General features: G+C 42.6%; 1 protein-coding gene and 1 non-coding gene across 2 annotated transcripts in view; one reads left to right on the top strand and one right to left on the bottom strand.

Moving 5' to 3' along the window:
- Positions 1-2903: 2903 nt before the first annotated feature.
- Positions 2904-2976, bottom strand: TRNAR-ACG. Its single transcript has one exon. It is a non-coding gene; the product is annotated as a tRNA-Arg (tRNA).
- A 214-nt stretch (positions 2977-3190) lies between these two features.
- SACM1L (SAC1 like phosphatidylinositide phosphatase) overlaps positions 3191-14337 on the top strand; it is a 56350-nt gene continuing 45203 nt past the window's right edge. Inside the window, exon 1 of the mRNA XM_023529024.1 lies at positions 3191-3406. Coding sequence (XP_023384792.1) covers positions 3372-3406 — 35 coding nt within the window. The 5' untranslated portion in view covers positions 3191-3371. The remainder of the gene's footprint in view (positions 3407-14337) is intronic.

Here is a 14337-nt window from a genome sequence, read left to right as displayed (position 1 = left end):
AAGCATTGGTTATATGGATGCCCCCGGGTGTGTGAGGCAGCCTAGGGCGCTCCCACCACCTGAGTACACACACATCCCTCCAACTGATCCAAGACTTCAGGGACAGACAGTGGTGGGCCCTGCATTACCCATGCGACCTGGCCCACAGCAGGCCCGTGATGGAGGGCAAATGAGGAAATGCATCTGATTTGGAGACTTTCCAGGAAGCAGACCCCATAACAGACAGAATGGATCAAAAGTTGATACCTGGGGGATGTTTGGCAGCCATTCTCTCCTGCAGGACAGCCTTCAAAGTGGGCTGCAGAGATTATTTGCATGATGCCAACGAGCTTCATCTGAAGCTTGGATTGTTGTCATGAAAAGCCCCTTGGCAGATTTTGTAAAAAAAAAAAAAAAGAAAAAAAAGAAAAAAAGTATTTACCTAGGTAACATATTCACTAAAGGAAAAACTTGGCTAAAATGTCCATTTCCATTACCCATCCTTGGCCGATTTCTTATGCTGAACATTGCTTTCCTAAGAATTCAGTTTATGCTTGTTTGGCTTTTAAAAATGCCCAAGAGGGATGCCTGTTTCTGTCCAGATTAGTTTCCATCTCACTGAATGTTCACAAAAAGGCCTCAGCTTGCATTACACAGTTGGCAAGGAAAATCAACCTTTGTGTCTTAGTTTTGTGGTGACAGCAGAAGCTCTCTGGCCAGCAGTGGCTGTTCGGCTGGAAGCGTTCTTTTCTCAAAGCCCTAAAACTTAAATCCCCATTTTATTAAGTGAGAGGGAATGTCCAAGAGCCCAGAGCGGGTGACAAGAAGCATCTTCAGGACTAGATATGAAGTCTTCTGATTGCTAAATAGCAGGGGAGAAGGGGTGAGGGGCATATGCGATCACCATGCACCCCCAGACAGGGAATGGCCCCTAGTCTGCTCAGCAGCACACAGTAAGCCACCGGCAGTATTGCTTTTAGGGTCAAGAGCCCAGACTCAAGTTCTAACTCAGGCTCCACCACTTAATTGCTCAATGACCTTAAGCAAATTTAGTTTCCTCATATTTAAAATAACAACAGGACTTACTTAAGAGGATTGTGGTAGGATTGATCAAATTAATCTCAGTAAAGAGCTTAGAGCTTTTAATTGCTCAGTAAGAGTGATAGGCTTTAAGTCTTAATTGAGTTTTCCATTGGAATGATGAACAAACTAAATTACAAATAGTCTAAAAGTAAATAGAAAAAAAACAATTTGAAAAGAGCACTTATGCAATAGAAGAAACAAAGTAAAATACTGGTAGACTGAAACATATCGAAAGTGGAAATTAGGTGCAAAAATATTATAAAGGAAAAGGTAAACAATAAATTGGAAAAAGACTGTAATGTATTTGATAGCCAAAGAATTCATATCCTTTTATATATTAAAAAGTCTAACAAATCTATAAGGAAACATTGAATACATACATCAAGAGAAAATATATACATCAAGTAATAAATATAGAGGAAGTTTTTTCAGTTATGAAAATTGCAAAGAAATCATAATGAAATTTATAATACTCAGTGTTGGTTAGCATGCAACCAACTGACATGTGTATTGGTTTAATTTTCTTGGAGGGCAATTTGAAAATATGTACCACATCTTAGAAATGTCGGTGAAATAGATCTTATAAATGTCCACCGTAAACAAACAAACAAATAAATAAATGTTACACTAATCAGCAAGGAAAAAAAAAGACAAAAAAAGTCCACCAGATCATTCCACATCTAGAAATTAATGACATATCCGAAATAATTCAACGCAGCGTTATTTTTAAAAAGCGTCAAACTGACAACTCAAATTCCCAACGAAAGAGTAGTATTTAAAATATCTAGTTCTCTAATGAGATACCTTCAAAGAATATTTAATAACTGTAAATCTCAGGCAAAAAGCTAAGGGGACAAAGTGAGAACACAAAGATATTTCTGGTTCAACAACCCCAAATTCAGAAAAATACGTGTGAAGGTAGATCCACATGAAAAAGTATGGAAGGGAAAAAAAAAAACGTGAAAGAAAAAAAAAAAAGTCCGTAAGGAAAAAAATATTACGATGTTAGTGATGCTCTCGGGATGAGAATTCGCATTATTTTTATTGCCAGTAATGTTCTGTATTTTTCCAATTTTCTATCATTTCCTTGATAGGAAAACAAGTTGTACTGGAGAGATCAATTGATCGACTGAGTGAGTGGTTAATCCACAGCGTTAGATGTCTCGGCGCGTCCCCGGAGTCGAGTCCCCGCTCCGCCGCAGGCATTCTGGGCCTCCTCGGGTCTTCCAGCCAGGCGCCTACACAATAAAATAACACACTAGGTCGTCTTGGGTCTTCTTACTGCAAAAACATCCACGTCCGCAGGTTGACATCGGGGAGGGCCAGGTCGCTCTCAAGGACCGGGCCGCAGACTCCCAGGCCCGCGGGGCCCGCCGGGCGCGCTGCCGCACTCAGCGGGGCCCTCTCCAAGGCGGGTTCGAGCCCGAGCTCCCCCATCCCGGTAAACTGGGGCAGCGGCGCTCTTCTTATCAGCGCGGGGGGCTTCTGATCCACGGCGGGAAAGGACAGACTGCCTGCTGCCTGCGATGCGCTTTTGTGTCACCCGGTAGCTAACCTCCGGCCTCAGCACGCCCCCCGCCCCCCGCAACTGCCACCTTTCCAAGTGTTTCCCTAAATGTACCCCATTTTCAGAGACTCCTCGTGTGCGTCATTAATCGGGCGCTTTGCAATTTACAAACCACGTCACACAACTCCGAGGTCCAAACACAGCTTACAAGATGACATTTCGGGCAAAACAGCGTTAAAATTCAAGATTTTTAACTTCTACGTTTTAGTTATAGTATAATCCTTTCCAAGGAGGCCCCGGAACATCCAACCCAGACCTGGCAAAATGTACGTATCGAGCCAGCCAGGAGTCGAACCTAGAATCTTCTGATCCGTAGTCAGACGCGTTATCCATTGCGCCACTGGCCCCGTACTGCCACCTCTTTCCCTGCAATGCAGATTACCCTTTACGTAGCTTCGACGGGCTCTTCGACACAGGCGCTGCATTTCCGCCGCGGCCCCGCCGCACAGCCCTGCACGCTCCTCCTTTCCCGACAAGCACGCTCCGCCGATGCGCGGCGGCGACGTCACGGCGCCCCGGCCCACGGCGTCGGAGAGCGTCTCTTGCGTGCTCTCGCGCGCGCACTAAGTTTGTCCCCGGCCGCCTCCCGTTCGCTCGCAGGCCTGGCGGGGCGCGGGAGAGGGGTGGGACCAGGCTGGACGCTGCTGCGGCCGCCGTGCCAGGGTGACCGGTAGAGCCGTAGCCGAGGTGGCGGCGCGGGGCGGAGCAGACGGAAAGAGGAGGAAGGAGGTGGTGGTGCAGGATGGCGGCGGCGACGACCTACGAGAGCTTGAAGCTGTGAGTCCTGCGGGTCGGAGTCCACTGAGCGAAAGGGCCTAAGGGGCGGCGGGCGGGGCGGCAGGTGCGGGACACTGGTCCCGGGGAGGGTTTCCGAGTCCCTGGACGGCGGGCCGGGTGTTGAAGCCCTTCGTTCCTCGCTTTCCTCGCCGGGCGCGGCCTCCCCAAGGCCCCGCCCGAGTCGCCGCAGGCCGGAGGGCGACAGTCTCGCCAGCCTCTCTCCGTCCCTCTCGGCCTCAGCGCCCACAGTGGAAGAGCGAAGCTGCAGACTGGCCTTCCCGTTCAATGCAGCCCTTCCCGTTCCTCCCCACTTCTGTTTTTGGAGAGGTGGAGGCCAAGTTTGTCCTTATTACTTAGCAGAGAAAGGAGATTTTTCTTATTTAAGGGACCCATACATAGCACGTTGGAGTCCACACGTACTGCCATGGGTTCATTAAATAAGAAAAATCGACAAACCTTTGTCTAGGCATCGAAACCTGCTTGACCAGTCTTTAGGATGCAGAAAAAACGTAAAGTACAGTCAGTACTCTTAAGGTCCTGAAAGATTGACTTGGCTTTAAATATTATACAGCTGAAGCGTAAAGTAGGTTTTAAAATCCAGATGGACAGCCAGAGGCTAATCTCGAGAATTTTGACTTTTTTGTAAAGCCAAGTTCTTGAGGCTTGGAGAAATAGGCTCTGGTTTGTTAAAGTTGTAAATTAGGTATTTGTAAGGTTGTGGGCTCGTCCTGGATAAATAAAAATATGTTTATTTTTCTTAGCATTACCATCTCGCCCCTACACTTTTTCATTTGTGAATAACTTTGTTCTACTCACTTTGTGTGTAATGCTTTACCTCTAAACTTTGAAAATTCAGTGGCCGCAGTCTGAGAGAATGTCTTTGGCTGCACAAGCAAATATAATCTTTGAGAAGCTCATCCATCCCTAAATAAGTTAAAATGTCTTGGTACTTAGGTATAGGTATTTCCTTTGCACGGATATGAAGACATCAGAATGTGGTTTGGGCACTTCCTATGTTCCCCAGAACCTCAAGCTCACTTTACTTTCTGGAAGGTTCAATTTTAAGTTAAGGACGCAAAGCAGGGAGTGAAGTCGTCTACTCAACATCAGATATTTTGTAGAAAAGATGAAGATTACTTTTATCTGAGCCCACTCCGTTTGCCATTCTGTTTACTGTATTACTGTAATTCTCTTTGAAAACCCCAGCTGCACATTCCCCTCCAGATTTTCCTGGCCAAATTTCCTCATTCTCTTCTAAGTCCCCTTTGCAAGGTGATCACCTTGTTGGTGAATGAATCCATCCAGCAAAGTTTTTTTGACCAGGGGACTGGCTAGGCCAGTGTCATGTGTGCTCTGTTGGCTAATTGGGTTATTACTGTCTATCTGATAGTTACCAAAGGGTTTAATATGATCCTACACTAGGTCTCAAATGTGTTTAGACAATACGGAGCCTTGGCTCGATACAGCTGAGCGTCAAGTTACAGAATGCAACTGAATTTTCCTGTGGTAAAGACAGAATGGGATGGAGAACTTGAGAATTGTGATGATTATTTATGAGCTGCCAAGGAGGCACTAAATTCACCAGCCCAGACCTAAAAAAGAAAAGAAAAAAGCTCTACATCCATAAGAGTAAGGAAATTTGGCCCTTAAGTGGTGAGGCTGATGCTTTTATATTGATTTTTGTGAGTAGTGGAAACTATAAATTTGGGCAAAAAGGAAATCTGGGGTTATGTGAAAGTCATCCTCTAAGTTGTCAGTCCTTAACTTTTTTTGAGTGCTTCTGTCAATGTGAAGATATAACTTTTGGCAACTTTGTTTTTCTTTACCAAGGAGTTCCTGATTTGGAGTCACTGCTCTTATTCCTTCTGTTTGGCTCTTTTTGCTGTGCGGCATGCCGTTCAAGGTTTTTAAATATGGCCCTGACCTTAGGAATATTCTTTTTAGGTGCATTTGGAGGTGGAAGTGGTTTCTGACCATATAAGAATTAGTAGGACGTAATAGCCATTTTAGAAAAATGTGTCTTGAGATGTGTTTTAAGATCCATTCAAGAGACCGTTTGATAATATTTTATTACAAAAATATTGTCACTGGGTTTATTTAAAAGTTGAAGTGCTTGAGATTTTAAATAATAATTTTTTCTACATTATGCCGTCCATTCTCTAGTCCATCTCTGTCCTGCTGTGAAGTTCACCTTCCTCATTGCCCTGGTTTCATCCTTACTCCTCTGCTTACAATCTCCTGTTCCACTTTATGGATCTGTAGGATTAAGTCCACATTTTTTAGCCATCTGTATTTTAGCCTCTTCACAATATGTCCCCTAACTTTATTTTCCATAACTGCCCAATGCTCCCCACTCTCTCTTTCCTCCAGACTCGGAGACTCTCTTAGCTTCAGGCTTGGGCTTATTTTGGTCCTTCTACCCAGAATGCCTTCTTCCTCTCTCCTCTCTTTACCCACGGATCACATCATGGTAGAGCTGAGCGGTCTCAGGCTTTTTTAGTCAGAACAGACTTAGATTCACATCCAGACCTTGCTACTTGCTTTGCGTAGCATGTTACTTAATCTTTCTAAATTGGTTTTTCATCTGTAAAATGAGAATATTACCGTTTTACTATCATAAGGACTGAAAGAGAGTGTAGATGAAATATCCATTGTATTTAACAGATACTCACTTTCTCTGAGAAGCCTTTTTTCCCCCACATCTTGCCAAACTTCCCTGGGCTGCCATACCAGTCTACTGTCACAGGGACTACATGTCGAACGTCCATCGGTTTGCACATTCTTTCTCTTCGGGTTGATTAACAGTATATTTACAGTCACATGGACAAGAGGCTGAGAGAATAGAATGATCAATCCGTAGCACAGTTCGAACCACTCACTTTGCCGTTTAGAAACGATGCAATCATTATGTATACTTTGTTTCTCCAGCTAGGCTGCAGATACGTGAGACACATTAGAAACACCTTAACGCTGGTTTCTTCCCTAGTCCTCAGTGCCTAGCATCAAACCTCGTGCAGAGCGGATCCTCAGTGAATCACTGAGGAAATGAAAGGAACTTGCCAGCGTAGAACACCTACCAGCACTTGAGAAGTTGAACACAATCTGAAGTAATTTGGAATGTGTTCTTTTGAAGTAGCAGCAGCTTTCGTCATTTCGTGTATATTAATGTATTTCCAGTGCCTCTGGGAGGTCACTGGTTGATATATACCCTGTCATTGCTGAAGACAGGGAAATAATTGCCCTTGGCCCCACAGTCAGGTCACACAGCCCAGCCGGGCGAACTGGCCTTGGAACACAGCAGGCCTGGAGTCCGGTGATCTTTCCATTACACTGCATTATTCAGACTACCTTTTTTCTCTGATCACATTGCTCTCGCCTTAGTCCTCAGACATGTTTCGTGTAGAATGAGTCACTTATAATTGAAAATAGTTGTCATGCCCATATGGATTTTTAATGTAGAAAACAATATTGATTTGTTCAGAATGTTAAATTCATACTTTTTAAACATCCAGGCAGTTCTAAATATCCTATTTTGCAGCTCTTTTTTCTTTTTACATCATTTGTAGAAGCATGAATGTCAGACAGTGATAAATTTGAAATTACAATAGAAATTCATTATTGGAAACATTTAAAGCACAGGTGTGGTTTTTTTTTGTTTGTTTGTTTTTTGTTTTTTTTTAAAGGTCAACTGAAATCGGTATAAGGCACGAAATCCTTTAGAAAGCGAACCAGGCTGCAGCTTGCCTCTTCAGTTAGGAAGTCACCTTTCTTCTTAAGAGACTGTCGTCCTGTGAGGTCAGTCAGGGCAGATGTAGTGCAACGCTGAGAGCTGAGAACGGGTGTAAACTAACCAAACGGATGGAGACATACGTGGTCTGTCTCGTGCATCGAATTCTCAGATTATTCACACATCTCTGCAAGGAGGAATGGAGGCAAGCTCAGATTTTCTTCTTAGATTTAGGCGCAGATGACAGGGAGTTTGTGTCCAGGGCATTGGACGAGTGGGGGTTCAGGCTAGAAAGTCTCAATTGGTGGTGGTGTGCCTCAGACCACTGGCCGCGTTTGTATTAAATGCATGTCCAGAGCCCTGCAGGAAGCCGACTGCGGGTCCGTCTCTGAAGGTGGGGCCTGGTACCTGCACGGTCAGCCGGCCATCCTGGTAGTTCTTTGCACTCTGGCGGGCCCTTTAGGGCCAGGTGAAGCTGGGCGAGGACCAGAGCATGCATTAGGAGAGCGCTCTGCGGGACCTGGGCTCTGGAAGACCTTGCTGCGAGTTAAAGCTTCGTAGTAGATGGCATTTAGACCTGGTCCTGTGGAGAATGGGTTTTGGAGACGATGGGTTTTAGGATGTACTGAGAAGAGGAAGTGAGTGGGTCTCAGGGTTTTGAGGGAGAAGATGGAATTACAATGAATTGGCTTTCTAGAACTATCAGCTGGGGTTCGGGATTGGATTGGGCTCCTGGGTTGTCTGCGAGGAACCTGGGCTATAGGACAGGTGCCCCAGCAGTCAGTCACTAAGTGAAGGAGAGACTGCTGGGACCCAAGGGGAGGGTGCATGAGGGGCGGTGGGAGCACCTTCTGAGAATGGGTGTAGTAGGCTCAGAGGACCCTTTACTATTTGAGTTTTTGCTTTTTGTTAGTCAGTCTAGTAAAATGTTTTGCCTGTATGTTTTCAACCAGAGATATGGTATATGTGATCATTAAGACATTGATTAAATTCTTTACGTAAGATTTTTGAAGAAATGTGTTCTTGCTACAGTTTTGTGACATGACACTCACCATTCTTCTATGCAAATAGTAATTTTATTATTGTTAGTTTAAATTGTAAAATACACAAAACATAAAATTTACCATTTTAACCATTTTTAAGTGTACAGCTCAGTGGCGTCAAGCACATTCACACTGTTGTGCGACCGTCACCACCATCCATCTCCAGAACTCTTCATCTTGCAAAACCAAAATTCTGTCCCCATTAAGCAACTCCCCATCCCCGCTACCGCCAGCCCCTGGTAACCGCCATTTTACTTTCTGTCTCTAGAAATTTGATTACTCTTTAAGTACGTCATCTATGTGGAATCATACAGCATTCGTCCTTTCGTGACTGGCTTATTCCACTTAGCACAGTGTCCTCAGAGTTCATCTGTGTCAGGATTTCCTTTTTAAAGCTGAACGATGTTTTATATGTACACTCCATTTTGTTTATCCATTCTGTCAGTGGACCCTTAGGTTGCTTCTGTCTTTTTCGCCGTCGTGACTAATACTGCTGTGAACATGGGTGTATAAATATCTCTGAGACGTTGCTTTCAGTTATTTTGACTACGTGCACAGAAGTGGAATCGCCGGATCACGTGGTAATTCTGTTTTTAATTAACGCTGTAGCAGCCGCATCACTTCATTGTTCCACCAACAGTGCACAGGGTTCCAGTCTCTCCACGTCCTCATCAACATTTGTTACTCTGTTTGGTTTTTGGTCAAAGGCATTCCGATGGGTACGAGGTCAGCAAATAGTAATATTTTTGAAGTAGGTTGTTTTACTCATTGTGATTTGACAGGATTTCGAAGAGGTTAATTGTTGCCTGAAATGTATAAATATTACATGGGGAAAAAAAGGTATGTTTTCAGACACTAAAAAATCACATTGCAAACAGTGAAAGAAAAAAAAACCTGATGTTTATATTATAATTAAATATATTACCTTTCTTAAAATTTAACAAGGGTAATTTTTTAAAAGCACTTAAAATTTATTGAATGGCTGTAAGATTAAGAGCATTTATATTAAACAATGAGAATTGTCTTTGTTGAATTTAACTTTCAGTTTCCTGTGATTTCTTTTTTCTTTTGTCCCATACTTGGGCAGTAATCCATAAAAGCACAATAGTCAACTGAAGATAAATTGTCAATAGGAAGTAATTGTTATCTAAGTATTATGTTATTTTGAAATATCTTCCAAAATATGTGTCATCTTAATGGAAACTCGAACTCTGGGTTCACAGTGAATCCTCTGTCTTGAAAGAAACAAGCTAGTATTCTTGTTTAGTTAGAGTTAATACCCACATGATTCCGGTAACCTCACCAGACAGTCTGTATAGGACGAGAGTTCCTTTCGCTACACGGTATCACCGTGAACTTTAGAGATTCAGTGTCGACAGCAGGATCATCTCATAAAATAAGTCCTGTGAGAGAGTTTCATGGAGATGAGACATCACAGCAATGGAGGGCCGTTCTTTCTTCAGCAGGGAGAGGATGTTCTCCTGGATTTTGGGTTATTGAGTCTCGAGTCTTGGTTTTCATGTATTTATTACACTGAGAACTCAGTAGAGCCTGTCAACGAGTTAATTTCCAAAACCTCCAGGCAGAACCTGGCTTCCGTGACAGTTCTTAGACTTTATAATCGGAGTATACTCCCTCTTTTTTTCTTACTAGTTATAGGATAACATCAAATCCAGTTAAAGTTAGACCTGTCAAGATCTTAGGAGAAAACAATTTTTAAAGTTCTGTTTACTCTGTCACTGAGCCAAAGAAAACGTTAAAGAAGAGCCATATATAAAAATCAGCTTAATGTGTTTGCTGACTAATTACGTTATATTCTTTAAGAAAATTGAGCTTCTGCTATCTTGCGTGAGAAATCCCAAGGGGAGTGGATAAGCTCAGAGTCCTTGTCTGCAGAGGCTTGGTAGCCTGTTTGGGGAAGAATAAAAACAAACCTAGCAATGAAACCATACGCACCAGCAAAAATTATACCACTGGCCGTTTATTCAGGTGTTTCTGAGGGTAAGTGCCAGAGAGGTAAAGTTAATTTGTCTAGCTTTTGAAATGAAACCTGGGGAGCATAAAACTTACAGAATAAAGTTTGCTAAATAAAACAGGTATACTGCAGATCAATACGAAGGCCGATTAAAGAGCGGTGGGAGATGGAGGGAGGGAAAGGGGAAGAGGAAGACAGCAGAGGGATCCATAGGTAGGTGACTGCGAGTCAGGATGACACACGCTGTTAGAGTTAGTGCGATTCTGAGTCATCGCTTTTCATGGCTCTGGGCTGGAACTCTGCGTCAACCCACAATTACTCATATTTTTGTTTTTCATATTTTAACACATTTTTTAAACTTAATTTTTATTTTAATCTAATACATGTATATAGTTTAAAAGTAAATAGTACACAAAACGAATAATTAAAGAGAGCATCCTAGCATCCTTCTGCACACTCAGTCACACCGCCCCGGGGACATCCGCTTCCGACCTCTTATGCGATGTCTTCTGTTTACTCCACATTCCTAAACAATGTGTTTGTGCTGCTGTTTCCTGATTTTTTAGTTTTAGTCTTCTGATGACTTCCTACTGCAGAAGATGAGAAATCAGCTTTTATACTCTTTTTCCTCTCCTCTCCTCTCACTATAGTTACAGTAAAATAGTGTTCATATCGTTTCGGTTATGTACACAGCGTTCAGATGAAGTCAGTAGTGCATTACAATTACATTTCCTCATAAAACATTCTATTTTTCCTAGAATTAAAAATTGCCCGTTTTCTTTTTATTTGCTTGACTTTTTTTTAACGTACGTATTGCTAATTAATCTTCAGTGTCTATGGCAGCAAAAAAAAAAAAAAACTGCTTTCAGACATGTCAAGTAACTGTCAGTTCATTTTCTTCCCTGGGACTCACCTCCAGGAACCTCTGTCTCCTGCTTTCGTTTGCTCCAGCCGTTCCTCAGGCCTTTCGTGTAGCTGTCATCCTGGAACCTGTTTTCACCATCATCGTGAGAATTCCTGTCTCTCTCCTGTTTTGTATTCCAAGTCTAACTCTGGATTTACTCCATATTTGTGAAACACATTTTTCCTTCTTTCTAAGAAAGTGTGAAAGAGAGGTATCTTTTCATAGATGACACAAGTGAAAATGTTTTCATTCTGTTCTTGCACTTGTTTGATAGTGTGGCTACATACAGAATTTTCAGTTAGAAATTATTATCGTCCAGAATTTTAAAGATCTTTCTGTCCAACAGTCCATTGTGTAACTATTGATTAATCCATTAGTGTAGCTGTTGAATATTCCAATGCTTCTGTCTCTTGATCTTTTTTTTCTGGAAACTTTTAGGATTGTCTCTGTACGGTGTTTTGAAGTTTTATGTTTTGCTGTGTGTGTGTGTGTGTGTGTGTGTGTGTGTGTGTGTGTGTGCGTGTGCGCGCGCGCACGCACGTGCTAATTTGGTGGGCCTTTTCCATCTGGCAACTTGTCCTTTGGTTTGAGGGATTTTTTGTTTTGCTTTGTTTGCACCATTTCTTCGATGATTTCTTTCCTTTTTTCCTTCTGCGCTCTTCTGGAATTTCTGTAAAATGAATGTTGAACATCCTGGATCTTTCCCTCTTTCTCTCTTTTTCTCTCTCTCTCCTCTTCCCCTTCCCGATGCTTTCCTGTTTTTCAGTGCTTATTGTTTTATTCTGTTCTCAAGGAGAGTTTTTCCATTTTATCTTCCATTTTATCTTTTGGTCTCATTAAATATTTAAATGATTTCTGCTGTCAGCCAAGAACATATTCTTGCTTTCTGAGTCTTTTTTTTGTAGCACCCTGTTCATGATTCATAAATGCTGGTCTTTTCTCTGAGGCTATCAATTATAAATTTGTTTTGAAGTTTTTTTATGTTCTCTGCAGTTCATTTACACAAAGCTGTTTTTCTGTTTCTTTTGGTCTCTGTCTTCTGTGATGGAAGCTTTTCTTAAATATCTGGTGATCCCTGGTTGTCATTTCATGTTTAAGAATGAAGCACTAAATATTTGATTGGAAGGTGTGTTAGTGGGTCAGGACTTGTCAAGTAGTGGCCTGAACTGTAGAGCGATTGGGCAGCAACTCAACTCTTTAATGGTGGGGAGGGGCCAGTAAGTTTCTTCAGAGACAATACTCAGAGCTCCGATGGGGGTTTTTCCGAGGGCGATGCTTGACCACCAGCGTTCTGGGGATCTGGCGGAAGAGGAAAGTTGGTTGATTTGTCCAGTCTTACGCAGACCTTCTCTGTGTCTCCTGACTTCACTTGGCTCTCTCACGTGGTTCCCAGCGTCGCTTGAGGTCTGGAGTCCAGAGCTGGTTTTGTTGAACTGCTCTGTTAAGTCCCAAGGTCAGGGAGGGCAGGCGCCCGGACACTGAGGTCTGGGCGGGGATCTCATTGCTCCTTACACTTCTCACTGCCTCACGTGCCACCTCAGCTCAATCTCCCCGCCTCTCCTCCCCGCCTCTCCTCCCCGCCATCCCCAAATACCCCCTCACGTCCGCAAACCTTTTCCCTCTCGTTCTTGAGGCTTTTCACGGCGCTACTGCTGGAGTCTCTGGAGCTTGCTTTGTTGGCCCTCACCCCGTAGGCAATTAGATGGTGTGGTGACTTGACTCAGTGCAGTAGCCCGTTTCCAAGCACTTGTCCCGTTAAACCTGTGCTTGAATGATAAGTCTACGCCCCGCAGCCCGCACCCACCTGTTGTGCTCCCCAGGTCCCATCGGCTGAAAGGATACCGAAGTTTTTTCTGTGGAGGACTTTCATTTTATTCTACTTCTATTAAAATTTTAGTTTGTTGATCTCATTTCAGGTGTGTCTGTCCAGACTGGAAGTGGCATATATTGTTTCATTTTCTCATGAAAGAAATTTCATTTTCTAACTTTGTAATTTTAAGGAGTCTAAGAACATAGAGAAGTCATCAACTTTGTGATTATTAGGAATGCAACAGTAAAGGCCTAGTTCTGTAGCTGCATATTTTTTTTGTGTATGATTTAAAGTCTTAATCCAATATGCATATATTTTGTCAGTGTTCTCATACCCATACAGATCAGTTTTAAATTTAAATGCCAAGTTAGGACAGACTTTTTAATTGGGATACTTTTTTTGTTCCACTTAGAAGTTTCACAGGTGAGAAGCTTAAATGCATTCATAAAAATAGAGGTAGTCGAAATGTAAGCTACCGAGGGAAAGCATTAGCATTTCTCTGTTGGCTGTTTATTTAGATGCAAGCTTTGTGCATTGTACTAAGTGGGGGAATGAGGTGGTATGTTGATTAATCATCTTTTTATATTAAGAATAACATTAGTTATTAAAGAAGTAACACAGCATGCGTGCGGAAAAGTAAATCGTCCTGTCGCCCAAATGCAGCTATGAACTTAGAAGAACATAGGCCCCTGAGCAGTGTGAAGAAAACGGGCGTGATAAAACCCATGGACTTCGCTCTGGTCAAACCTGTGTAGCCTTCCTCAGATCTTACTGGAAGCCAGTTGTCTCCTGTAAAACCAGAGCAGCTGAGTAGGAGCGTAGGTGGTGGCTTTGTCAAGAGACTAAATGCAGCAGAAGAGTTCAAAAACAAAACCCAGTGGTCTGAGGTCATTTAGTAAAATAACGTGGCCACCATTTTGTGCGGTGTCTGAGTGCTGGGCATGTCTTGTGCGTTCTGTCATTTACCCTCACCTATCACTTACATCTTTTTAATGGAGAGAAAGCTGGGCTGGCAAGTTTAGTGGTTTGTTCTGGGTCCTATGTAGTAAGTCTGGAGTTGGAATTAAAACTAGGTGTGTAAGAGTTTAAAACCTGTAATTTTTTTTTTTTTACCAAACTATATTAGGATTCAAAGGCATTCTCTTTCAGTAGGATGGCACAGAAATTGACATGTTCAAAATAGACCCAAGTCACCAAGAAAACATTGTTACTAATAGTAAGAAATAAGGGGACACCTTTGTTTAATAAAATTTAAATTAAAGACTTGTATCACTTAGAAACCCAAACACCAGGTATCAATGCCTCTCATTCATTAGTGCCAGGAAGATAAAGTGTTTCTATTTCTGGGTGTGTTTTGGCCAGGGGTTAATGGGAAGGTTACTTCATTCTAGAGGGGATTTGAATACTGTATTAGTTTTCTGTTGCTGCTGTGCCTAATTACTGTAAACTTAGAAACTTAAACTAATACAAAT

This window comes from Pteropus vampyrus, unplaced genomic scaffold (assembly GCF_000151845.1).
Source record: "Pteropus vampyrus isolate Shadow unplaced genomic scaffold, Pvam_2.0 Scaffold35, whole genome shotgun sequence".
NCBI classification, from domain to species: domain Eukaryota; kingdom Metazoa; phylum Chordata; class Mammalia; order Chiroptera; family Pteropodidae; genus Pteropus; species Pteropus vampyrus.
This window is presented reverse-complemented; position numbering and strand designations above follow the sequence as displayed.